Source organism: Lissotriton helveticus, chromosome 12 (genome assembly GCF_964261635.1).
Source record: "Lissotriton helveticus chromosome 12, aLisHel1.1, whole genome shotgun sequence".
NCBI lineage: Eukaryota > Metazoa > Chordata > Amphibia > Caudata > Salamandridae > Lissotriton > Lissotriton helveticus.
The window spans coordinates 301,840,820-301,867,737 of record NC_136073.1 but is presented as its reverse complement, the minus strand read 5'-3'; the positions used below and the strand labels follow the sequence as shown (position 1 = coordinate 301,867,737).

Genomic DNA, 26,918 nt, shown 5'->3' with positions numbered 1-26,918 from the left:
TGGGTCTTCAGGGGTATGACAGGGCTTTAGGACTACCACGATCTCGGCGTGACGCCAGACCGTTGGTAAGATACGCTGTTCTGAGGCTTCATGCAGGGCCTCGAGTAAGTGGGGGCCCAGAGTCGCCATATGAGGATACAAGAAGTTCCTAGTAAAGCCATTCGGGCCCGGGGCCTTCATTGGGGTAATTGCCAACGCCATCTGCAGGTCATCAACTGATATGGGGCTATCCAACTGGTCGCGTATTTGATCAGACAGCCTGCAGGGGGTGATATCCGAGAGAAAGTTGTCTGAGAGGCTCCGCTATCAACTCCTGCTATGGATAAAGATTGGAATAAAAGGAGGCAAATGCTTGGACCACCGCTTCGGGAGAGGTGCATAGTGTGCCATAGAGGGCCCTCAAGAGAGGAAACTGTACCGGGGCTGATCTAGCCTGGCACAGCCAGTGAGACATTTGGCTGGACTTATCGCCCCATTGTTAAATCATGTGCTGGGTTGCCAGCCACGCCTCCTTTGCCTCGTCAGCAAGGAGCTGATTAATTTGTTGTTGAACATGTAGCAGATTACGTCGTGAGCTGGAGTCAGACCCTTCTAATGTTTGCGACTCCAACTGGCTTTGGCGGTCTTCCACTTCCTGTTCCAGGCGCCTACTCTTCTCCCCGTACGAAAGCTGATGTCCGTCCCCCTAATCGCCGGCTTAAGAGCCTCCCATGATATTACCGGAGATGGAGAGGTAGCCACATTAAACCGGAGATATTCTACAATGGTGACTGATAGTCTCCTGATACTTCGCATCCCGAAGGAGCCACAGGGACATGCTCCACCTGCACGAGGTCCATGGGGCCTGTAGGCGCAGCTTAATTTGAAAGGGCGAGTGATCAGAGAGTCCTCTAGCCAAGACAGAGGCCTGCACTAGTCTGTGTGTATACCTGTGCGGTAGAAATATGTAATCTAGCCGCGAGAGTGTATGATGGAAGGCCGATGCATACGAATAATCCGCCGCTGTAGGGTGAAGCGCGCGCAATGTGTCGGACCATCTCAAACTGTGCGCGAGTATATTAAGCTTGGACGTAGAAGGGGATCTGCCAGGCTGCACCACCCGCCATCTATCTTGGGGGGGCCAGGGTATTGTTCCAATCACCACCCAGAATCGTCATGGCGCCAGTAAGGTTGCCCCATAGCTGTGTAATTTTGTAAGCAAATGTTTGGCCTAACGGAGGTGGGGCATAACACTCCCAATCTTAATTTGCTTCCCCGTCACTGGGCCCGAGACGAAGGTAAAACACCCGACCGGATCTAACCAGTGTTTAGAGATGTGGATCGGCACACATCTGTAAATTAGGAACGCCGTGAAAATCTGGAATGATACATAGTGGCGAAGCCAAACCTGTGTAGGCAAGGAGCTTTGTTGCCAAGGAGATGCGTCTCATGCAACAAGAGGACAACGGCCTCATAGCGCTTTGCCAGGCGGAGCACCGCCCCTCGCTTGACCTTGTTCAACAGCATCCGTAAACCCAAGAGATTGTTTAGTTCACCCAACGGATTGCTACCTTTATATTGCGTCATCAGCCCCCCCCCGTGGTCCATAACTGTCAATGCAATCTGTGGCGCGAAATGTGTAGGTGTCTGGTGCATAAAAAAATCCAGAAACATGGAGTTCCTGTCGCGGTGGAAACCTAACTCAGGCCCAAACGTGAAGACCCAAGCAGTCCCTCCAACCAACCCCACCCAACATTACGTACTATAACCCAAAATGTCCAGGGGCGTGGACCTCTGTTGTGTTTATAGCCGGTATCATGGACCCCAGGACATTGTAAATCATACCCCGATGGAGGGCCAGTGGCCATACCATGAAGCCAAGGGACAAATGGGGAGCAAGTCATTCAGTGGTTGCAGACTGCTCAAGGGCTCTCCAGTTGGAGCAGGATCTATGCAACTGTTTTGACGGCTCCTGTGGGACCCCTGCGAGGAGTCTGGATCCACTGGCGGCCGCGGTGAGTTTGGCTTTAGATGGTTCCTCTCGTCAGCCCAGGCAAATGCCACCTCACCGAAGAAGTGCGTTTTGGCATTAAAAATTACTTTCATCCTGGCGGGGAACAATCGCGCATAGGACAGATATAATTCTCGAAGTCTGCGTTTGGATTCCACAAAGGATTGGTGCTGCAGCTGCATTAGCCTGGTATAGTCTGGGAATACCATGATTGCATGGGATTTATAGGCCATTTTTTCTTTGAGTCTGGGCTAATCGAAGGATAGCGTTGTGGTCAGCATAGTTGAGGAGCTGGCCAATCACAGCCCTCCGGCGTTCCCCGGAGGGCGGCTTCTTGACCAGAGCACGGTGAGCCCTCTCGATCACAAAGCAGGGGGATATAACATCGGACGGGAGTATGGACGTGAGCCAACCAGTGAGAAAACCATCCATGAATGTTCCTTCGCATCCCTCCGGAAAACCCACTAGGCGGATGTTGTTGCGCCACGCCCTACCTTCAGCGTCCTTGCCCCGCGAGGCCAACTCCCGTGAGACGACTGTAAGCTTGACGACCTGCCGAAGGGAGGTGACTGTATCCTCTACTGTGGATACCCTGGTTTCCGCCTTTGTGAACCTGTCCACAGCCTTCCGGAGCTCTTGGCGAAGTAATAACACCTCTTTCTGATAGATACATCTGCCAGTGGATTCCTCACCGTGTGAATATCCCCTGCGTCAGCAGCATTCGGAAATTCTTTTTGTAGCTTCGCGCCAACGTGGACGACGTCACAGAGGCACGGCATCGCGCGTGACTTCGCTGACTTCGCTGACTTCGCTGACTTCGCTGACTTCGCTGACTTCGCTGACTTCGCTGACTTCGCTGACTTCGCTGACTTCGCTGACTTCGCTGACTTCGCTGACTTCGCTGACTTCGCTGACTTCGCTGACTTCGCTGACTTCGCTGACTTCGCTGACTTCGCTGACTTCGCTGACTTCGCTGACTTCGCTGACTTCGCTGACTTCGCTGACTTCGCTGACTTCGCTGACACCATACTAGTCCCACGCCGGCGTGATGACATCAGTTCCCTTTTTTCTGCGTCGTCGCCGCTAACTGTTTTTCTGGGATCGTACAGTAGCTTTATAGTAACTTTGTTACTCTGTGTTATTTTCGCTGCATCTTTGTATTCTATCAAGATGGCTTCGAAGAAGACTGGTTTTAAGGCTTGCGGAGAATGTGGCAAGACTATGTCTATGACTGACCCGCATGAATGCTGCGTCTGGTGCCTGAGCTCCGACCATGATGTCGAGAATTACCCATCTTGCAAGAAGATGACTCCCAAGGCCCTTCAGGAGAGGGAGACAAAGCTCCTTGTGGCGAAGCTGAAGAATAAAAAAGATAAGAAGGCTTCGAAGTCTGACTCGGCGGTCAAGATCGAGGTCTCGATCGAGGTCGCGTTCGGAGTCGTCTTCAGCCCATGCTTCATGGTCCTCGAGGAAGAAGCATAAGAAGAGGAGCCATGAGTCACGTCATCACTCGGGGAAGGAATCGAGTTCGAAGGCGCAAGTGAGGCTTCTTCATAAGGAAGTGGAGGCTTCGGCGTCTGAGGTGCAGGACTCTGATGGTGAGGCTTCGTGTGCGAATTCGCCAGGATCTCTGAAGCAGCAGGGGAACCCTTCTCCGGGTCAATCTAATCCTTCTGGTCAGGAGGATGAAGGTGAGGTGGAGGAGGTTGGTGATGTCGAGGTTCAGGTGCCTGCGGGTTCGTCGACCCCGGTACCGCAACCCGATGAGGAGATAGACGTCGTGACGACTCCGCCTCCTCGTGAGCAACCTGGCGGACCGTATCAAGCCTTTCTGGCTCCAGGTCAGGATCCATCCCAGTTCCTGAATACTATGTTTGGGGTTTACTCAAGGGCAATGTACCCCTCTGGAGCACCTGTTGGTCCCACGTGTCCTATGGCATACAACTTGGGTGTTCCCCAGTCTTATGCACCTGCGCCCTTCATGCCTTTCATGCCGGCTCTAGCACCACAGTGGCATTTTCCGGCGCCTCCGAAGCCTTCGTCGCCGGCTCCATCGTCGCCGGCTCCATCGTCGCCGGCTCCATCGACGCCGGCTCCATCGACGCCGGCTCCATCGACGCCGGCTCCATCGACGCCGGCTCCATCGACGCCGGTGCCCACGTCTTTGTTGCAGGGTCCTGTTCGACCTCGGGTGAAAATTCCTCGCCCGACTTCGGGTTCGATGCCGGCTCTGACTCCGGCGGATTCGGTTCCGGATCCGTCGGCTTCGTTTCTGAAAATGAGGTCACGGCGTGAACCCCAGAGACTACTGGAGGAAGAACAGTATCAGTATGCTGACGTGGAGGAAGGAGAGTTGCAGGATTCTGATGATATTTTTGATGACCTAAGGGAAGCTAGTGGACTTGAACTTTCCCCTGAGTAGGATTTGGCTTCTGTGTCTGATGTGCCTTACAAAGATGTGGTGCCATATCACGTTGTGATTAAAAAGGCGGCAGGCTTGTTGAACATTACTTTGCCCACTGCTGAGTACAAATCTAATATTCTGACTGAAGTCCTTCACTCACCTTCTTCAGTTATTGAGCCGATGTTGCCATTTAATGAGGCGTTAGCTGAACCCATCTATGAAGTTTGGAAGAAGCTATTGACAGCCCCTGCGGTCTCAAGGGCTGTTAAGAGGAGGTACAGGGTTGCACCTGGTGACCCGGACTTTTTATCTACTCACCCTCTGCCTGAGAGCCTGGTTGTGCAGGCTGCCTGTTCTAAGAGGTCAGCGGGTGCTTTTCCGCAGGTTCCTGGGGAGAAAGAATCCAGGAAACAAGATCAGGCTGCCAAGAAGGTCTTCTCCTCGGCTAGTATGGCCTTAAAGTCTACCAACGCTACTTGTCTGATGGGGCGGTACATCCATGCTTTAATGGATTCCGTGAAGCAGTTGGTGCCAAATTCCTCAGGTGGATAGGAAAGACTTTCAGAAAGTGATCTCAGACACTCAAGCTGCTGCGAGGCAAGTGATTCAGAGTGGGCTGGACACGGCTGATTCGGTGGTGGGAGTCATGGGCTCTTCGGTGGCCACTAGGAGAGCTGCATAGCTAAAATCATCGGAGTTCTCGGCTGATGTTCAGTCTGCGCTTATGGACTTGCCTTTTGATGGTTCAGGATTGTTTGGCAAGAAAGCTGACGCTGCCTTAGAACGTTTCAAGGACAGCAGGGCCACGGCGAAATCTTTGGGTCTTCCGACCAGGGGTACTACAGGAAGGCGCTTCAGAGGATTTGGCAGGTCTTCCTTTCGTTCCTATAAGACAACGCAGCAGCAGCCACAACAACAGCAAAACATGCTGTATAAGTCATACAGAGGAAGACAACAAGCTCGTCCTAGAGGTCGTCAAGCCGCCTCCTCTTCCCCTTCCCAGCCCCCTACCACCGCAGCAAAGCAGCCCTAGATCTGTCATTCCGGATCATGTGGGCCCAGTGGGGGGCCGGCTTACCCATTTTCTACGAGATTGGGAATTGATAACATCAGATATTTGGGTTCTCAATCTCGTGGAGAATGGGTATGCTCTTCCCTTTCGGGAGTTTCCCCCTAATTACCCTCCTTGCCAGGGTTATTGTTCGGAGGACCATCTGCTGCTTTTGCAGGAAGAAGTCCTGGCTCTGTTCAGAAAGGGTGCGATAGAGGTGGTTCCAGAGCAGGAGAGGGGTCAGGGATGATACTCCCGGTATTTTCTGATCCCCAAGAAGGATGGCAGGCTCCGTCCAATCCTGGATCTCAGGATCTTGAACTTTTATCTGAAGCAGGAGAAGTTGAAGATGCTCACTCTTGCTCAGGTTCTTCAAGCACTGCTGGAATAAGACTGGATGGTGTCGATCGACTTGCAGGATGCGTATTTTCATATCCCAATCCTGAAGTCGCACAAAGTATCTCCGTTTCACAGTTGGATCGCAGCACTACCAGTTTGCGGTCCTTCCGTTTGGACTTACTACTGCGCCTCGGGTCTTTACCAAGGTGATGGCTGTGGTGGCATCACATCTCAGAAGGTCGGGGATACTTGTATTCCCGTATCTGGACGATTGGCTGATCAAAGCAGGGTCTCCAGGGATAGTGCTCCATCATCTGCAAGAGACAACTCAGTTGTTGCACAGGTTGGGTTTTTCGATAAGTGTACCCAAATCTCACCTGGTGCCCTCCCAGCGCAACCTGTTCATAGGTGCAGTACTGGATACTACTGTATGTCAGGCATTCCCTCAAAGGATACGCGACATACAGGAAATGATTCCTTTATTTTTCAATGGAGCGGTCGTTCCAGTCCTGAAGGTCCTTCGCCTGCTCGGTCTGATGGCTTCTTGCATTCTGTTGGTCGACCATGCACGCTGGCACATGAGGGCACTCCAGTGGTGCCTCCGCAGGCAGTGGTATCAGCACAACGGAGATCTCAGGGAGTCAGTGAGGATCTCGAGAGAAACTGCAGCGGATCTGTCTTGGTGGAGCGTGGAAGGCAATCTGACTCAAGGAAAGCCTTTTCAGTTTTCTCCATCGGTGGCCACAGTGATAACGGATGCATCCACTCTAGGGTGGGGTGCTCATCTGGGGGACCTTGAGATCAAAGGTCTTTGGTCTGCGGAGGAAAGGTTGCTTCACATCAACCTTTTGGAATTGCGGGCGATACGTCTGGCGCTCAAGGCCTTCCTCCCTTCCCTTCGCGGTCGGTCAGTTCAGGTCCTGACGGACAACACGACCGCGATGTGGTATGTCAACAAGCAGGGGGGAGTGGGGTTGCAGTATCTCTGGTCCTGGGTTCAGGACCATCAGATTTGTCTGATGGCAAATCTGGCCGGAGTTCTGAACGTTCGTGCAGACACTGTCGGCAGTTCTCTGCCGACCACGAGTGGAGGCTTCAGCCAGAGGTAGTTCGTCACGTCTTTCAGACGTGGGGGGACTCCTCGGGTGGACCTGTTTGCCACTTACTAGAATGCTCACTGCCTGTCATTCTGCAGCCTCCAGTTTCCGATGCCGGGAGCCTTGGGGGATGCGTTTCAGTTGAGTTGGGACTTGCAATTCCTTTACGCGTTTCCTCCCATTCCTTTGATTCCTCGGGTTCTGAGGAAAATTCGCCAAGACCGGGCCCACGTCCTATTGATTGCCCCGGATTGGCCAAGAAGGGTGTGGTACACAGATCATTTCCACCTCTCCTCGTGCCCGCCGCTCCGTCTCCCTCACAGAGCAGATCTCCTCTCTCAGATGGAGGGGCAGGTTCTACACCCCCACCTCCAGACCTTACACCTTCATGCCTGGAGATTGAGCGGGGCAACCTGACTTCCTTTTCTCTCCCGCATGATGTGGTGGATGTCATCTTGTCAGCCAGGCGTGAATCCACTAAGTCCATCTATTCTTATAGATGGTCTAAATTTGTTGCATGGTAAGGGGAGAAGTCCGTTTTTTTTTGGAAGCGTTTTATATAGCGCGAACTAGACCCGAACTGAATCAGGTATCAGAGCGCTTTACATAGCACCAGTTACGTTACATGAGGACGGACACACATTCATGTTAGGCACGGGGAGATTAACTTATTTGCCCAGAATCACAGGAGCTTTTGGCTTTGTTACCGAGACTCGAACCCAGATTCCGAGGTCGAGCGCCCTAGCCGTTAGGCCAACTCCTCTCCCCAATTTTACATGTTAGTTTTTTTTAATGGGACTTTTTCAAAACTCAGGAGTTTAAAAAAGACACAAATTCAGCACAAACCAGTGTTTTTGCTCTTCACAGAATGGTGGCACTCTTACCTGCTTTTGTTTTCTCTCAAAAACTATGTTTGCAAATGTGTCTATGCCCCTGAGAGTGCCCAAGCACTACCCTACTGTAGGGTACATGTGATGGTACAACTAGGCATATATGTGGATTTATTGTCCACGGAACAAAACACTTCTTTATATAATGCAAGTTTCAAAAGTGTTGAATACAATTCTTGCCATTGTAAACAAAGTCCACACATTTTTTTAAAGGTCATCTCTAAAGCGATTGAACAGATTTCCACCAAACCAATGAAAGCACAGAGAAAATCTGCTCTGCGTTTTTTTTCTGTATGTGCGAGTAAAATTTCCAATAAGCCGTAAAATTAGAATGCAACATTTTCTCAACTCATTAACTGACCAAGCCAACAATATGTGAATATTGGTGCAGATCCATACATAGTGTAAAAAGCTCTAGGCAAATGAAAGAAAAAAGACTTTCCAACAGAAAATGCAACTAAACTAGTACTACACAGTGGTAACTGTAGTAATCAATGCATATTCACATTTATTAGTGCACTGCAAAGGCTACAGTCAAGTTTATTACCAAAGTAGAATAAAATTCACATGAGAAAAAAAGTTTTACGGCTCAAATGTGTATGATACAATAACTTAAGGCACTGAACTCTCCCAATGGCCATGAGACAAAAAAAGTTATTTTACCTTTCTGCTCAATGTAACACATTGCAGTTAAGTTTTGGTTAAAAAATATTTAACAATTGCACATAAAACCCTATGATAAACCATATATGCAGATGAGCAAAACTTAACATGCTATTGCCATAGTGGAGGATGGGGCATCATGATCCACTTAAGGCTTCGCCTCTTGGGAGTCATAATCCCCAACACTCAACAATTTAATAAACAGCTTATTGGGGCAGGGGGGGGGTTAAATAACGCTGTGAGCCAACTAGAAAGCGCACCCGTGCCATGTTCTGCTTAGGACCTTACATATTACATCACTCCTCGCATGTTAAATGACACCATAGTCCTATACAGCATAGGTACTCTGTGCGCATGCGTGGGTATATAGCATAGAAACTGCACAGGATGTGTGATTGTACGTGTTTAAGCATGTATGGAGCAACATTTACAAATCAGTGAAGTTTGAGGTGCACATAATACTCCATGTTTAGCATGGTAAAGGCTGAATGCACCTGATGTGGATTGCAGAGGTATGTTTCAAACCCTATTTGCAATAGATTAATCACCAGTGGATACCTGGTCAAGGGCCCATGTTACATAGTTTTAATACCGTAATATAAACAAATCCTAAGTAACAAAGACATTTATAAGGTGTGGAAGATTATTTCCAGAACTTTGCTTAAGATAAGATTTTGAGGCACTGAAGATTTCAGAATAATAGATAATGTAGAGGTGTCTCACTCAGATTGTTTATCTCACACTGGGGTTGTAAGCATAGCCCTAAGGTGCATGCTATTGTACCCATTTTAGGAATAAGTGTCGTGGATTTTACCAAACTACGGAGGGTTCTTCACGGCGCCCAGCAGAAGGTACATGACAACCTCTTCACTTAAATCTGTGGATCATGTGAAGTCTTGAATAGGTAATCCGGTTATGGTAAATAGAGTACAAGCTCTTTTTGGAGGGTATTCAACATTTTCAAAAAGGGTAATCCGTCAGAAGTCTATAGAGGCATTATTTGTTAGGTAGGTGAATTCTAGTTCACAGAAAGGAACCTTCACCTAACGGTAGGCGACTGAACAGATATGCGTCCAGCATGTGATCAAAGGTTATGTCCATTATCACAATTCAAAACTTTCCATGGAGGATGCAAGATGTGTGAACTTTTTTTGTAAAGTTTCAAGCAGATTTGTCAAATGGCACCAAAGTTATCAGTGAAACTAAAAAAGCACTTCATATAAAAATTGACCCAACTATAACTACATAGTGGCAACCGCCAATGTATAACATATACACACCCACGCTTCAATAAAAACAAAGCTATTAAAAAAAATGTTTAAAAATAAAAGCAAGATGGAACAGATTGTGAAAGGTCCTCAATGAAGAGATGTGTAATAAAGACTATGTAAGCTGGTAGGTCTTGTGGACAAACTGCCCATGTAAATTTCTTATTTAAAAATCTATCTACCTAAAGACGGAAAATGTATACAAGGTCTTTTAAATAAAGATATATTGTATTTGTGGCATAAGAGTTTAGGATGCAGTTTTAACTTTAAGGGAATTCGTGTCAGTTGAGAGTCTGCATGAGAAGGGTGACATCAACATGGCTGAAATACTCAACAGAAATGTGGATAAACACTAACATCAACACTGGTCTGTTATTTTATTACCTTCATTTATCCACGCTCCAACTAGAATGTTAACTAGCAAATACATCACCAAGAAAGCAAGTCTCACTGCGGATACAAGTCCTTCCCTTAAGTTGTCCAATTGAAGTTTTCTTTAGTGAACAAAAGTATGCCATTTTTTATTTTCACAGGATAACCAGTTAGCAGAAGGTAGGGGTCTTTATTTTCACTCTAAGCTTAAGTCCTCATAATAGGCATTTCAACTTTGTGGTTACTGAGGCACTGGGGGTCTAACGGAGGCCCTAAGAGTGTAAATTAATGTACCTCAGAGATAAAGGTATAAAGTTCCAGAAAGCAGATGCTCACTAAGGTATGCCATGGGAGAGACCCTTTAAGGGCTTGTTTGTCCAATATACTACAATTTGCTCTTTCGTTGGCCCAGCAGGGTTTTGCTTTGGCAACTATCAAAGGTTATTTGTCGGGCTTATCATCTTTCCTTTGTTTGCCAGACCAGCCTTCTTTGTTTAAGTCTCCTATTGTTTTACGTTTCATTGAGGGCCTTACCAATAAATTCCCTCCTACACCTTTTATTGTGCCTCAATGGGACTTGAACCTTTTTCTTACGTTCTTGATGGGTTCTCCTTATGAACCTTTACACACATGTCCCTTTAGACTTTTGTCTTTCAAGACTATTTTTCTGGTGGCAATTACCTCGGCAAGGAGGGTAAGTGAGCTTCAGGCTCTTAGTTCTAAGCCCCCATTTTTATCCATTCATGCTGAAAGAATGGTTCTCTTGACCAGGGCTGCTTTTCTGCCTAAGGTGGTAACTCCTTACCATCTGGGGCAGTCTGTTATTCTCCCTACCTTTTATTCTCCCCCTCACCCTTCCAAGGAGGAGGAGAGACTACACTGCTTGGACCCTATGAGGGTGGTGAGCTTTTACCTGGACAGGACACGAGAGTTCAGGTTGGATGACCAGCTGTTTGTTGGTTTTGCTGGCTGCAAGAAGGGGAAGGCGGTGCACAAGCGCACGCTCTTGAGGTGGATTATCCTCTGCATTAAGATTTGCTACGCCCTGGCGGGTAAGGACCCTCCAGAGGGTAACGGAGCTCACTCTACTAGAGCAAAGTCATCGACTTCTGCATTGTCTAGGGGTGTTGAGGATATTTGTAAAGCTGCGACTTGTGCCTCCCTCCACACTTTCGCAAAGCATTACTGCTTGGATGTCGAAGTGAGGAGGGAGGGCCACTTTGCGCGAGCTGTCCTCCAGGATTTTCTAGTTTAGGAGAGTGGGCACCCTCCTCCGGGAGTGGGGACTGCTGTGGGACTCTATTCACAAGGTGAGGAATCCACTGGCAGATGTATCTATCAGAAGAACAAGTTACTTACCTTCGGTAACACTTTTTCTGGTAGATACAATATCTGCCTGTGGATTCCTCACTGACCCACCCGCCTCCCTGTTGTCCACTCTGCTATACTTGAGTTGTTGTATTATATTTAATTTTATTGTCAAGGAATTGTCTAATGTTTACATTTCCTGCATTGGTTTCACACTGTGTGTGTTATCTTGGCATTTGTGTACTGTGTATACTGTGTATATTTCTGATATTATCGGTCCGTCCGTGTGCTTTGAAGGCACGGAAAAAAAGGCGGAACTGATGTCATCACGCCGGCGTGGGCCTAATGTGGTGTCGTTGACGTCAGCGGAGTCGTGCGCGATGCCGTGCCTCTGTGACGCCGGCGCGAAGCTACAAAAAGAATTTCCGAATGCTGCTGACGCAGGGGATATTCACAAGGTGAGGAATCCACAGGCAGATATTGTATCTACCAGAAAAAGCGTTACCGAAGGTAAGTAACTTGTTCGATCCGACCGCCCCGATCTCGGTGGTACCGTGTTTTAACGTTCATTTACACTGCGTTCTATGTGCCTTTTATTAAATAGTGCACTCCATTGGAAGTGAAATCTTTTCAAAACCTGCTACAGCGAAGTCCCGGTGTGTCTTGCAGCCAGCAGCCCCCAAGAACCTGGAGGGACCTGGCCTGCCTTCTCAAACCAGAATTTGTCTACTGTGAGTCTGCACCCGACGCCCACGGTCTGAGTGGCCCAACATTGAGGTCTCCCCGGCGATCCTGACCTGGGATCCAGTGGTCCCTGACCTACCTTGAGTCTCCAACCGACGCCCTCAGTCCCTTTCTGGAGGATCCACCCCAACCGCGACTGGAGCCAGTAAGAAAAACCTGACACCAAAAGACATCCTCGCACCCGACATCGCCCCCCCCAGCGTTGGGTGGCCCAACTCCATCCTAACTTACCTCTCCAACCGGTGGTCGCTTCTAGAAGTGCTTCGTCCCCGAGCATGCAGTGTTTGTTGCAACCGAAGAATCCCAATTGAAAACAGGGCACCCAATGCCAAAACAGGACCCTGCACCTGGCCGCCCCTGTGCCGCTGGGGGTGCACCTGGTGTGTTAAATTGGATCCCCTTTTGCCTGATCCTATGTCCTGGAGCTTTGCTCCCACAACCTTGTGGCCTGCTCGTTAGTAGCACCAACTGGAGGCCCCCTACACCCAATGGATAACTTTGGGCCTCAGCACTCTGCACCCGACCACCCTAGTGCCGCTGGGGGTGTTTTGAGGGCGCATCATTGACCCTGGGGGAACCCTGGTTCTAACCCCAGAAAACCAGCTCCCAAACGCAAGTACTTACCATTAAGTTGATAACATTGTGTTTTCTCATTGACTGCATTGACTGCTTTCCCTGTGGAAATTTTTCTTTGTGGAGCTGTTTTGTATAAAACCCTAAGCAACTACAAATGTGCCAAAACTGATTTACTTACTTTTGATCTAGGAAATGCCCCAGTGTGATATGTAGGCATGTCACACTGAGTAGAAAAAGTAACTTAAAGTAATCTGAAAAGTAACTTGAAAAGTAATTCCAATTGTTTTACAAATAAATTACTAACCTTCGATTAGAACTGTATTTAACTGCATTATTTTTGCAAAGTGTTAATGCACTTACCTGTACCAGGCCTCGCTTGGTTCTAGAAAATAAAATACAACTAAATAATAATTTTATACAGACAAACTGGTCTGAGTTCTGTCTTTGAGTGTGACACATCCTTTCTTGCCCGAGTGTTTTCTGTAAATGCTTAGCACTACCCTCTGATAAATCCTTACTGCTCGCCCACACTACCACAAATAGAGACTTAGGTATTCTCTATTTTCACCTCTTCCTACCTTTCGGGTTCCACTGGATTCTGTGCACACTATACCTTACTTTGGTTTAGTATATGCAGATCCAGCTTTCTACATATCCTATCCATATTACCCTTGAATTTTTCTCAGTAAACTTTCACAGTAATTGCTGGTTGAGATGCATTGTCTCTGTAAGTGCTCTTGCAGTATGTGGCTCTTTCTAATAATGTGCCCATTGGGTACAGTGACTATTTGAATAATTACTGTTTTGAAGGTCAGAATTGGCTATTGACTCAATTATGCTAGTCTTTGATTTTGTGACATTAGAAACCTCTTTTTGAGATGTCTGTTCTTGTTAACTATACCTATTGTAGGTGTCATACTGTGGTTTCCATGAATTGTTTCTCTTGCATATTCTGTTACTTTTACATTTTAATGTAATCTTATGCGCATATGTTGGACCTGCATTTAATATGAAGGACATATTTAACTAGTTTTACTTGCTTTACACAAAGGGATGGCTGGTCCAAAAGGTAAACCACCTCCTCTTCTGGCAGCAGCCCCTACTAAAAGACCTGGCCTTCTGGGATTTGCCCCCCATCAACCCGCAAAACGGACTTTTCTTGGGGAAAAATCTGGACTTTTGCCAACTCCTGGTGAGTGAAATGTTCATGTTTTTTTACAGTTTAATTTTTCTCTTGCGCAAAAAACGAATTTGCATTTGTTTTGTTAATGGTGGTAGCTACGTAATTCTGTATGTTGACTGAAATAAAAATACCAAAGCTGCAATTGATCCTTTGAAAAAGTAAGCGAAGTATCTATCTTGACTGTAAATTACCACAGTCTTTAAAAAAAAAATAAAAAAAAATGAGTATTTGTGTGTTTATTGTGTAGATGGATTGGAGAGTGCCATGGAGAGTAGACTTGAGAATCCCCCAGTGCCGCTTCCTCTCTTGATGGCAACAGACACATCAAAGGGAATGATGAGACTGATGGGTTCAAGAAAGGAAAATCCTGCCCGACCAGCCCTGCTTTTCAACCCATGGAGTGTGAACAGTAAGACCTATGGTGTGTACAAATGTGAGACCCATTTGCTGTTCCTTATTTGTTCTACTTCTAGTAAATGGATGATTTCATGTTTTTATCCTTTCAGGGAACCTAAAGTAAAATCAACAGTTCTGAAATGAAAATGTAGGGTGTGTTGTAGAAGTAAATAGTCCGCTGACAGGTCAAGGGAATGGGATATACTCCCTATACTTAATTCCCAAGTAGGATGGCTCTCTCTGGCCTATACTAGACCTCCGACAACTAAATCTATACATTCAATCGGACCACTTTAACATGGTCACTCTCCAACAAGTGCTTCTGCTCCTTCAACAAGGCGACTTTCCATCCACTCTGGACTTAAAGGACGCCTATTTCCATATCCCAATACATCCTGCTCATCACTAATATCCAAGGTTCGTAGTAGCACATCACTAATACCTAAGGTTCGTAGTAGCAGGAACGCATTATCAGTTCAAGTTGCTCCCATTGAATGAATGACCTGTATTTGTATAGCGCAGAGCTACTCCTTCCGGAATGTCCTGGCGCTGGAAATGAACAAGTGCATACCTTACTCTGCTTAGTTTTTAAATAGCGAAGTCTTCAGCTGTTAAAGTGGGAGAGCACTGCCAAAGATGTCGGGGCTGCGGCTCTTTAATTTCAGATGAGGGCTCCCAAAAAGCCAGAAGATCTGCCGCCTCTTGACTGCCGCACAAACTTTGAGGATGCAACCCAGGTCGGCGTTGGACGATCTAAGTGTCCTCGTGGGCACATATCGGCAGGCTCGTTTTCTAAGATAGGCGGCGCCTGTTCCATGGAAGGCTTTAAAAAAAATAATCAGAGCCTTAAATTGCATTCTTTACCTAACTGGGAGCCAATGTAAGACTTCAGATGGAGGAGTCCTGTGCGATCTGGGTTTGAGTTTAAGAATTGCTCTTGCTGCTGCATTTTGCACTACCTGGAGATGCTGTAGCAGGTAGTCCGGCAAACCCAGATAGAGGGAATTGGCATAGTCCAGTCTGGACTTTATCAGAGCCTGAAACACTTTCTTCCTGTAGTCCTGGGGGAGAAGCGGCAGAAATTTCTTAAGCCTCCGTAGTACTCCAAGGAGGTCGCGATCCCGCTCCGGACGGAGGGGGAGATCGCGTAGTCGTCACAGATCCTCCACAAGGTCAAGGCGGCGCCACAGGAGGCGCGGATCACGGTCCCGCACGGACTCTTCCAGGACCAGGAGCTACTCCCTGACTTTGTCGGAATCCCCGGGGACGAGAGTGTCTCCTGTGGTCGACATCAGCACGTTCCAGGATGTTTTCCTGAGGGGTGCAGCAAAATTGGGAATCACGGTGACTGCTCCAACACCTACGACGTCCGTGATTTTTGAGACGCTTCATAAGAAGCATTTGTCTCGCCCTTACTACTGCTCGTACCAGGATTGGTAGAACCCGCGGAGGAGCTGTTCCTCACGCCTGCAGTGACGAAAGTCGCTCCATCCCGGCTTCTTAAGAAGTACAGGGCCCCGGATTCTGACCCGGCTTTTCTGCGGATAGACCCGATTCCGGACTCCGTTATTGTGACGACAGCCAGGAAACAACATTCTACCTCCCCGTCTTCTACCGTGCCTCCTGATAAGGAGAGCGGATGGATCGACTCAGCTGGCAGGAAGGCCTGTGGGACGGCATCTATGGCCATGAAGGCCTCTAGCGATGCGGCTTTGCTAGGGCGGTATGATCGTGCCCTGTGGGAATCCCTCCAGCAGTTCACGGAACTCCTGCCACGAGATAAGGAGGATTTCCAGGAGATCCTGAAGGAGGGGATGCTGGTTTCGAACCAGGTCATCAGCGCGGCTGCTGATGTCTCTTTTGGCGGCCCATGGGTACTGTCATGGGATCAACCAGCGGCGCCATGCTTGGCTTAGGCTCACATCCCTCAAGCCGGAGGCCCAGCAGCGGGTGGCCAATCTGCCCTGCTCGGGGGGAGGGGGGGGAAAACCCTGTTCGGCAAGCATGCGGACGATGAGATGGCCCGCATGAAAGCGGAGGCCGAGACCCTGGCGGCTGTGGGCTTGGAGAAGCCCAAAGAAAAGAAGGCCTACCGCCAGTTCCAGACACGGTTCGGGTTACAGGGCAGAGGGCGAGGACAGGTTTCGGGACAACAGCAGCAGTTCCGGAGGCCCTTCCAGAAGCGCCAGAAGGGTAGAGAAGGCCAGCAGTCCTCTCCAGCAAACAATGGCCCGGCCGGGTCTCGACCCTGAGCGGTTACTTCCCCTACATCCGTTACCCGCTCCGGTGGGGGAAGCGTTAAATTTTTTCTGGCAGAGTGGGGAAAAATTACTCAGGACAAGTGGGTGCTGAATATTGTTTGCAATGGATACAGTCTTCGGTTCACCAGTCCGCCTCCATCAATTCCTCTGGTCCGCTCGCAGTTTCAGCTGCGCGAGCTCCAGGCGGAGGCTGATGTCCTGTTAAGGAAAAGGGCGATAGACGTACCTCTGTCTCAAAGAGGAAGAGGTCTGTACTCCCGGTTCTTCAGGCCCATTCTGGATTTGCGACTAGCAAATAAGTGGATTCGCAGAGAGTTTCGCATGCTGTCGTTTCATCAGATTTATCCTCAGCTGCAACAAGGAGACTGGCTGTGTGCTATAGACCTACAGGATGCGTACTTCCATGTGCCCATTGCACACACACAGGAAGTTCCTGCGATTCCAAGTCGGCGCCAATCATCAGTACACAGTACTGCCATTCGGACTGAAGTCTGCACCCAGAACATTCTCGAAGTGCATGGCAGTGGTAGCCGCACACCTAAGGAAGAACAAGGTGTTTGTCTACCCGTACCTGGACGATTGGTTGATCAAGGCCTCCTTCTCGGAAGCTCAAGCACACTTCCAGAAGATGTGCGTTCTCTTGAACAAGCTGGGGTTGAACATCAACATGTCCAAGTCGGTCCCGACTCCGGTCCAGTGCATACAGTACTTGGGAGCCTCCATCAATACGCTGTCAGCAAGCGTGTCTCCTTCGGAGGAGCGACGATTATCACTCCTTCGGAAGGCTCAGGCTCTTATGACCACTCCATCTACAACAGTGAGGACGGTGTCTTCTCTACTGGGATCGATGGCCTCTTGTATCTTCCTCACGCCACATGCACGGCTGCACATGACACCATTGCAGGAGTGCTTGGAGGATCAGAGGAAAGGATCTTGGGACGACAGGATACGACTGTCTCTGCATGCTCTTCAGTCTCTGAAGTGGTGGTGTTCGGCGGAGAATCTCCTGAGAGGGGTTCCTTTCCACAAGAACATTCCCACGCAGACTATCGTGACGGATGCGTCTCTCCACCGATGGGGGGCGCACTCCGGAGACTTACAGATTCAAGGGACGTGGTCCCAGACGGAGTCCACGTACCACATCAGTTTCCTGGAACTCCGAGCTGTTCACTTGGCGCTGAAGGCCTTTCTTCCGTCCTTCCAGACCAACTCTCTGCTTGTGCAAACGAACAATACGACCACGATGTATTACCTCAACAAGCAGGGGGGCTCGAGATCGCGCACCCTGTCGCAGGAGGCGCAGGCGATCTGGCACTGGCTTCTAGCCAGAGGACTGATGATAACTGCTACCCATCTACCAGGTGTGCAGAATGTTCAGGCAGACGCACTGAGCAGACTGATTCAGTAAAACCACAAATGGGTCATAAACGACGAAGTACTACGAGAAGTCTTCGCAAGGTGGGGGACTCCAGACGAAGATCTGTTCGCCACCGCCGAAAACGGCAAATGCCGAGACTTCGCCTCCAGGTACTACCAGCCGGGAACGCTGGGGAATGCGTTATGGATCAACTGGTCGAACAGCTTTCTGTACGCTTTTCCACCCATTCCCCTGATTCCGACGGTGCTCAAGCTGTCCCGGTCCAGGGCGTGGATGATCCTGATTGCCCCGGAATGGCCCAGGCAGTGGTGGTTCACGGACCTGCTTCACCGGTCTTTCCTCACATACGGCTGCCGTGCAGGCCGACCTTCTCGCGAAGTTCGGGGGGGCAGATGTTGATCCTCAACCTGTTGTCTTTGAGTTTGGCGGCATGGCTCCTGAGATAATGCAATATGGCCATTTGAATCTACCTGAAGATTGCATGGGCATACTGAAGGAGGCTAAGCGACCTTCCACTAGGACTTCTTATGCTTACAAGTGGAAGAGGTTTTGCATCTGGTGCAAGTCCAAGAACTATGATCCAACGACGTGTAAGGAAGATGTCATCCTTCCGTATCTTCTACATCTGGCGCAGTCTGGCCTTAATGTCCATTCCATTAAGGTTCATCTTGCTGCGCTGACTGCCTACAGGAAATGCCCTTCACAGACTTCCTCCTTTCAGATCCCTGTGATCAAAGATTTTTTGGAAGGCTTGAAGAAAGTGTTCCCTCCTGTCCGGCTTCCTTCGCCTTCATGGGAATTGAATATGGTGCTGTCCAGACTGATGAACTGTAAACAGCAAAGCTCTCGCAACCACAAAACAGTGTAAAACATAAAACAAAAGTGACAATAAAGTAACAAAAAGCAGCAGATCTCTATGTTCGTGTTCTTTTTCAAAAGGATGTTTTATTGGATCCACAATCAGCCGAGTGACTGTTAACATAAAATGCCCATGTTAACAGTAAACGAACTGTGGCAACAGATATTAATGGTATAGCTGCTACCCACGCACTTTAACACCGTCACCAGGTTGCGAGTGTGGATGTGCATGGTTCGCAAATCACTAAACGGCCACTAGGCACGTAACGATCCGTCACTTTCACTTCCGTGCACGTCTTTATCACTGACAAGTGTACCAGATGTGTTACAGTGAAATGTACTATACATATGTTTACTTTATTTCATCAGCCCTGAAGAGTCGTGTTGACTCCACTTCAACATGATGAAACACGTGTAGGCTGATTGTGGATCCAATAAAACATCCTTTTGAAAAAGAACACGAACATAGAGATCTGCTGCTTTTTGTTACTTTATTGTCACTTTTGTTTTATGTTTTACACTGTTTTGTGGTTGCGAGAGCTTTGCTGTTTACAGTTTATGGTAATCCTTTCGATTGTCTTGGAACGGTTTTAGGGTCATTCCGTTCGCTCTTAACGCACCACACATTAGAACTCAACTCCCTACAAAGTGTAACGTATACCATAGGTAGAGCGCCATCATCTGAAACTCCTCCAAACCCTATCAGCTGTTTTGTCCAGACTGATGAAGGAGCATTTTGAACCTATTCATAAGGCTTCGTTGCAGCACCTGTCCTGGAAGGCGGCGTTCCTCGTGGCCATTACATTGGCCCGCAGGGTGAGTGAAATTCAGGCGTTGTGTTGCCAAGAACCTTATACTGTATTTCATGCTGCTAAGGTTGTTATGCGTACTCACCCTAAATTTCTTCCAACGGTTCTATCTGATTTTCATGTTAACTAAACCATAACTTTACCTAAGTTTTTTCAGAATCCTTCCTCTCCAGTGGAAAGTCCCTGCATTCCCTGGATGTTAGGAGGGTGTTGAAATTTTATCTGGATAAAACCAATGATATTCGTAGGTCAGACCAATTGTTTATCAATTATGGATCAGTCAGGACGGGTCTTGCTACCTCTAAACAGTCTATCTCGAGGTGGAATGTGTCCTGTATACAATTGTGTTACCAAAAGTCTAATAAGACCTTAGGGGGTAAACCTAAGGCTCATTCCACCAGGGGCAAAGCTGCCACGACTGCTTTGCTCCGTTATGTTCCAATTGCAGAAATCTGCAAGGCGGCCACTTGGAAGTCGATCCATACCTTTGCTAAGCATTACTGCCTGGACACTGATGCCCGAACAGACGCTCAGGTTGGGCAGGCTTCGCTGCGAAATCTGTTCGCACAGTAGTGGTGTTATTTCTCTTTTCTCCACCGCCGCTTTGGTGTGGGGATGGGCTTGCCATTCTATTCACTAGATTATGACTATACACAGAGATCCCCTACTACAGAAGGGGTAGTTTCTGTCCTGTAACTCCAGTTCTGTAGTAGGGGTATCTCTGTTATAGTCAGAAGTGCCCGCCCTCCTCCCCGGTGTAGAGAGATATTCATTTAAGGAATGCTACAGGTCTGGCGTGTTACGCCTTCAAAAAGAACTGAAAGTAAAAGGGACCTGCAGTGCATTTTGGGATACTGTGAAGTTTTGCAGCGTGAATCTTTCTGGATTCACTATGCTGTGCATATTCCGCAATCTGGTGGTTGGGTCCGGAATCGTAGTCTTTTTTTTTTTTCTCTTTTTTTTTTTTGTCGTAGCCCAGGTGGGCGTCAACGTCCCACCATTTGGTGTACCTTCGGTGACGTCGGCGTGCTTCCGGCGGAAGCTACCACCCTTGGGCGCCATCTTCAGATTCTTTTTTCCGCCGTTGGGTCTGGATCGTCGCGTGAAGCTCCAGAAGTTTTTGGAGAAGGAAAGGAGAAAATACTGCAAATCTTCAACCGAGAAGACCTGAGAAGATCGGGAGAAGAGGACCTTTAGAGAGGAGACGACGAAGAAAGGAGAAAATCTGGAAATCTTAGACGTACTTCGAGGAATGCACACACAGGGGGCCCCCTGAGCGCAGGGATGTACAAGACGCCCTTTAAATTCTGCAAGAACTGCCACCACAAGTTCGCACAGAAGGACCAGCACCCAGTCTGCAACCTCTGCCTACCTATCGACCACGAGAGCAGAGACTGCAACGCCTGCTCCGTCTTCAAGCCGAAGACACTCCGAGTTCGGGAAAGACAGAGGACGGCTCATCACACGATGCAGGGCAAGGGCCAAGCCCCGACGCTTTATGAACTTGGCCTCTCCACAGACGACGCGGACAACATCGCCGAAGGCCCAGATGACTTCACGGTCGCCGAGACAGATAAGAAAACGCCTGAAAAGGTAGAGTCTCCGACCCCGAAAACTCCCACAGGGCCTCGAAAACCAGAGGCAGACTCTCGAAAGTCTGAACCCAAAGCCTCGAAAGGAGCACCGGCGTTGAACAAATCGACGACCGAAGCTCGAAATTCGAAAGAAAATCGAAAGAGCTCAGCGGACACTCCGAGAAGGACTCCCGGCGGCAGAAGACCAGCGAAAAGCAAAGGTCATCGAAGCATGCACCCGAAAGAGGGCCTTCGACCTCGACTTCAACTTCGACGTCGAAAGAAAAGGAGCCAAAGAAAGCTTCGTCGTCGACGGCGCCGCCGAAAAGGGCCGCAGAAATGCAGAGAAAGAGAAAGAGGCTCGAGGCCGAAATGGACACTACAGGATCCCCTCGAAGACCGTCGCTGAGGTACAGGAGCCCGAGGAGTTCGACGTCGAAGAGCCGCCGAAAACCCCAGAACCTTCGGAGCACGAAGAGGAGGAAGACCTCTACTATACAGAAGGGGATTACGGGGAACAGCAGTCAAACTACGGCTCAGGTTCCTCGACGGCCCAAGACCAGGAATGGCTGGACATCGAGACCGAAAACCCAGAGGAGGCAGTGGAAACATACCCCTCGAGACCTTCACCACCGGATGACATTGGGGCATACAATGAGGTGGTAAGAAAGGCGGCAGCAGCCTATGGGGTTAAGATGGAAGAGGAGAAGCCAGAAGCAGACTTCCTGCTCGAGACATTGCTCCCCATACAGACAAGAAGCCAGTTCCTGCCCATGCTCAAGAGTATCACAGACCAGGGGAAGGAAGCCTTCAAGGACCCGGCTACATGCAGATCAGTAACGCCGAGGACAGAGAAGAAATACAAATTCTCCTCCCAAGACCCAGCTTACATCAAGGGATCCGTCACAGCAGATTCTATAATCGCTGCAACAGCCAGGAAAAGGGCAAACGTCCCAACAACGTCTGGACCCCCACCTGACAAGGAAAGCAGGAGGATGGATCTAACTGGCAGGAAGATTGAGAGGAACGCCGCAACGCACTGGCGGATGGCGAATTCCAACGCCCTCCTGAATAGGCATCAATACCAGCACTGGGAGGAGATGGGACAGTTGCTCAAGCACCTTCCGGAACAATACCGTGAGAGGGCATCACACCTGGTGGAAGAGGGGAAGAGCATCTCCAATTCGTGCCTGAAGACAGCCTTGGTTGGGGCAGAAACATCCAGCAGACTGATGGCTATAGGCATCACAGAAAGAAGGCAAGCCTGGCTCAGGATCTCAGGATTCAAGGCTGAGGTTCAGAACAACATCTTGAACACACCCTTCAACGGTGAAACACTGTTCGGAGCCCCAGTTGATGATAAGCTCACCCAACTGAAGAAAGACAACGAGACGGCAAGGTCCATTGGGCCCTGCAGTTCAGAGGGATGAGAAGGGGCACTCCTACTCGGAGGCCGAACGGCAGAGGTGGAAATCAGCGAGGAGATTCTCACCAAAGTTTCCAACCAGGGCCAGCAGAGGCAAGGCTGGAACTAAGCAGGGGCCAGTCCTTTCGGTCAAGAGGAAATGGACGAGGTCAAAGGAGAGGCGGTGACCAAGCCCCCTCTAAGTGACTTTAGATGAGAGAAGGTGCCCCACCGCCCAAACCCTCCGGGGGAGGAGCACGGGAAAACAAAGAGGAGAGGGCTACACGGACAAGACACAAAGGAACATGTAACACCGGTAGGAGGAAGATTACGATTTTTTTCTCCAAGAGTGGAGCAAAATAGCAACAGACAAGTGGATACTCAATATCAGGCAGTACGGATACTGCATAGAATTAGAAAAGAGACCACCAAACAAAAAACCAAAGAAAAGACAGCACTCGGGAAAAGAGCTGCAACTACTGCAAGAGGAAGCCCAAGAACTGCTCCTCAAAGCAGCCATCGAACGAGTTCCTTTCAAAGAACGGAACAAGGGAGTGTACTCAAATTACTTCCTAGTGCCAAAAATGGACGAAAGTCTAAGACCCATCCTGGACCTACGGTTCCTGAACAAATACGTAAAAACTCAAAAATTCAAAATGACGTCCCTACAAGAGGTCTTCCCACAAATAAAAGCCGGGGACTTCCTGTCTACAATAGACCTCAAAGATGCGTACCTGCACATCCCCATGAACAAGCAGCACAAGCACATGCTAAGGTTCACAGTAAACCAGGATCACTACCAATTCACGACCCTGGCGTTCGGCCTAAAGTCCGCATCAAGGGTGTTCACCAAATGCCTCGCAGCAGTGGCCGCACATCTAAGAAGAATGGGGATACACGTGTACCCCTACCTCGACGACTGGCTGGTAAAGGCAAGCTGTTACAGGACATGCAAAGAGCATGCAGAACAGGTGACAAGAACGCTAACAAACCTGGGGTTCTCCATACACTGGGGAAAATGCTCGATGGAACCAGAGCAGGTGAAGATCTTCCTGGGAGCCAAGATCGACACCGTCCAATGCAGAGTCCTACCGAGCGAGAAGAGAACGCTCACTCTGTTGAGGGAGAAACGTCACTACCAGAAGGGGCGAGCTCTGACAGTGAGGACTGTGAGCAAGATCTTGGGGATGATGGCATCATGCATACACCTGGTCCCCAATGTACGCCTGCAAATGAGACCACTCCAGGAGTGGCTGCAACAACAATGGTCACAAGCTACAGGAAGTTGGGAGGATCTAGTGGTTGTAACGCACAGGGTGCAGGAGGAGATAAGGTGGTGGACCAAGGAGAGAATAACAGAAGGGAAACCTCTAACACCACCGGACCCAACAGTGACCATCACCACAGACGCATCCCAGAAGGGGTGGGGCGCACACATGAACAGGCTCAGAGTGAGGGGTCTGTCGAGCCCTACAGATGCAGTCAGGCACATCAACTACCTGGAACTGAAAACTGTGTTGCTAGCCCTCAAGGCTTTTCAGAAACACCTGTACAACCAGAAGGTGCTGATACAAACGGACAACACTACAACGATGTTTTATATAAACAAACGGGGGGGAACTCAATCGTTCCCTCTGTCAAACTTGGCACAGGAGATCTGGAAATGGGCTATACCACTAAAAATAGACTTGCTAGCCATACACCTGCCAGGGAAGGACAATGTAGAAGCGGATTGGCTCAGCAGGCAGACTTCAGCGTCCCACGATTGGGAAGTCAACAGTCAGGAAACAGAGACTATTCAGGAAATGGGGCACCCCAACAATAGACCTATTTGCAACACACCGGAATGCAAAATGCCAATACTTTGCATCCAGGCAACCAGAGGCACTGTCCCAGGGGGTATACAACCTTTACAACGCAACTTTTACAACGACCTACCATTACCACGCATTTTTTACAACGCAGGATCCATTACAACGCATACCATTACAACGCATGTATTTACAACGCAGGTACCTTTACAACGCATACCATTACAACGTAAGTATTGGTAAGTATATCATTTTATTAAAAATATTAAAAGTTTGGGTTTTTGGGTAAAGGGGTATTTTTAGGGTTCAGGGTCAGTTTTCAGTTTTTGGGTAAAGGGGTATTTTTAGGGTTCAGGGTCAGTTTTGGGTTTTTGGGGTACAGGGGTATTTTTAGGGTTCAGGGTCAGTTTTGGGTTTTTGGGTAAAGGGGTATTTTTAGGGTTCAGGGTCAGTTTTGGGTTTTTGGGTAAAGGGGTATTTTTAGGGTTTAGGGTCAGTTTTGGGGTTTTTGGGTAAAGGGGTATTTTTAGGGTTCAGGGTCAGTTTTGGGTTTTTGGGTAAAGGGTAAAAAGTAAATATAATTAAATTTAAATTACATTAAATTAAATTGATTAAATTACATTAATTAAATTAAATTAAATTACATTATATTAATTTTAATTAAATTACATTTTAAAAAATATTATATACTTACCAATACTTACGTTGTAATGGTATGCGTTGTAAAGGTACCTGCGTTGTAAATACATGCGTTGTAATGGTATGCGTTGTAATGGATCCTGCGTTGTAAAAAATGCGTGGTAATGGTAGGCGTGGTAAAAGTATGCGTTGTAACGTCATACATCCGTCCCAGGGGAATGCCCTATGGATAAGCTGGTCAAAAACATTTGCCTACGCTTTTCCCCCGATACCACTGATCCCCAGGGTTCTCAACAAATGCATGAAGAGCAACATGACGCTCATCCTTGTGGCACCACAATGGGCCAGACAGACCTGGTTCTCTCAGATAATGGAGATGGCGCAGGGGCCACCCCACAAGTTCTCAAAAAGAAGAGACCTACTCTCCATGGAAAACGGAGAAGTTCTACACCCAAAGCGCCTCAACCTCTCAGCCTGGCTCCTGAAGACTTAGAAATTCGCACACCTAAAACTACCAGAGAGCACCCTGCGGGTGCTGCGAGAGGCAAGAAGGCCCAGCACACGCAAGTGCTATGGGGAAAAATGGAAAATATTCACTCAATGGTGTTGCAAGAAACGGCTCCAAAGGAAACTGACCAAGGAATCCACGGTGCTAAGGTACCTCACGCACCTAATTAAGGCTAAGCTAAGCTCATCCTCGCTGAGGGTGCACCTGGCAGCGATTGTGGCATACACAAGAGGAGAAACAGGGAGAAGCTTCTTCACATCCCAAGTCGTAAAAAGATTCCGGGAAGGAGCTAAAAGAAAAGCGCCGCCTAAAAGAATGCCGCCGCCGGCCTGGAACTTAAATGTGGTACTGACGGAGCGCATGAAAACACCTTTCAAACCCATCCATAAAGCATCACTGCAAATGTTGACAATGAAGACGGCTTTTCTGGTAGCAATCACCTCGCTACGAAGGGTGAGTGAGCTGCAGGCTCTCACACTGCAGGAACCCTACATCCAGATACACAGTGACAGGGTCGTGATGAGAACTGACCCTCACTTCATGCCAAAGGTGGTGTCAAGGTTCCACATGAATCAAAGTATTCAGATCCCTAGCTTCTTCCAAAACCCCACCACAAGCGCTGAGAGATCGCTCCACACCCTAGACGCTAGAAGGGCTGTGATGCACTACATTGAAAGAACGAAGGAGCACAGGAAGACAAAACAGTTCTTCGTGTCCTTCGCAAACAGTTACATGGGCAAACCAGTAACTAAAAACACCATAGCTCGCTGGATCGCACAGTCCATCCAGTTCTGCCACAAACAAGCGGGCCAGGAGCTAACAGGAGGGGCACAGGCCCACTCCACCAGGAAGAAACGAGCAACAATTGCCTTTCTGGCCAACACACCAATTCAGGACCTATGCCTGGCGGCAACATGGGCTTCAGTGCACATGTTCACTAAGCACTATTGCGTGGATGTACTGATGAACAAAGAAGCACAAGTAGGGCAAAAAGTGCTTCAACATATTTTCAACAAACACTCATCTTCCACCCAACCGCCACAAAAGTAACGAAAACAGCTACAAAATCTATGCACAGCATAGTGAATCCAGAAAGATTCACGCTGCAAAACGAATAGTTTCTTACCTGTCGGTGTAGTTTTGCAGCTTGAAGATCTTCCTGGATTCACTAGCGAACCCACCCGCCTCCGCCAGAAAGATGAGGCTGGAAAAGAGGGTGGAAACACATAGAAAAGAAAGCAAGTTGGAACAATTACGTGATACGTGGAAATACTAACGCTGAAAAACGATTAACAAACATAGCCATGGATTCACTACAAAGACGAAAAAGAGACCGAAAAAAGAATCCGAAGATGGCGCCCAAGGGTGGCAGCTTCCGCCGGAAGCACGCCGAC

The 26,918-nt window shown here is 48.5% G+C and overlaps 1 protein-coding gene across 7 annotated transcripts in view; it reads left to right on the top strand.

The window, feature by feature from the left end:
- The window catches only part of LOC144799146 (uncharacterized), a 224,904-nt gene that overhangs the window by 122,846 nt on the left and 75,140 nt on the right, over window positions 1-26,918 (top strand). For all 7 annotated transcript variants that reach the window (XM_078670362.1, XM_078670363.1, XM_078670361.1 and 4 more), the window contains 2 exons: window positions 13,754-13,894; window positions 14,133-14,306. In XM_078670362.1, the coding sequence (XP_078526488.1) occupies window positions 13,754-13,894; window positions 14,133-14,306 (315 nt within the window). The remainder of the gene's footprint in view (window positions 1-13,753; window positions 13,895-14,132; window positions 14,307-26,918) is intronic.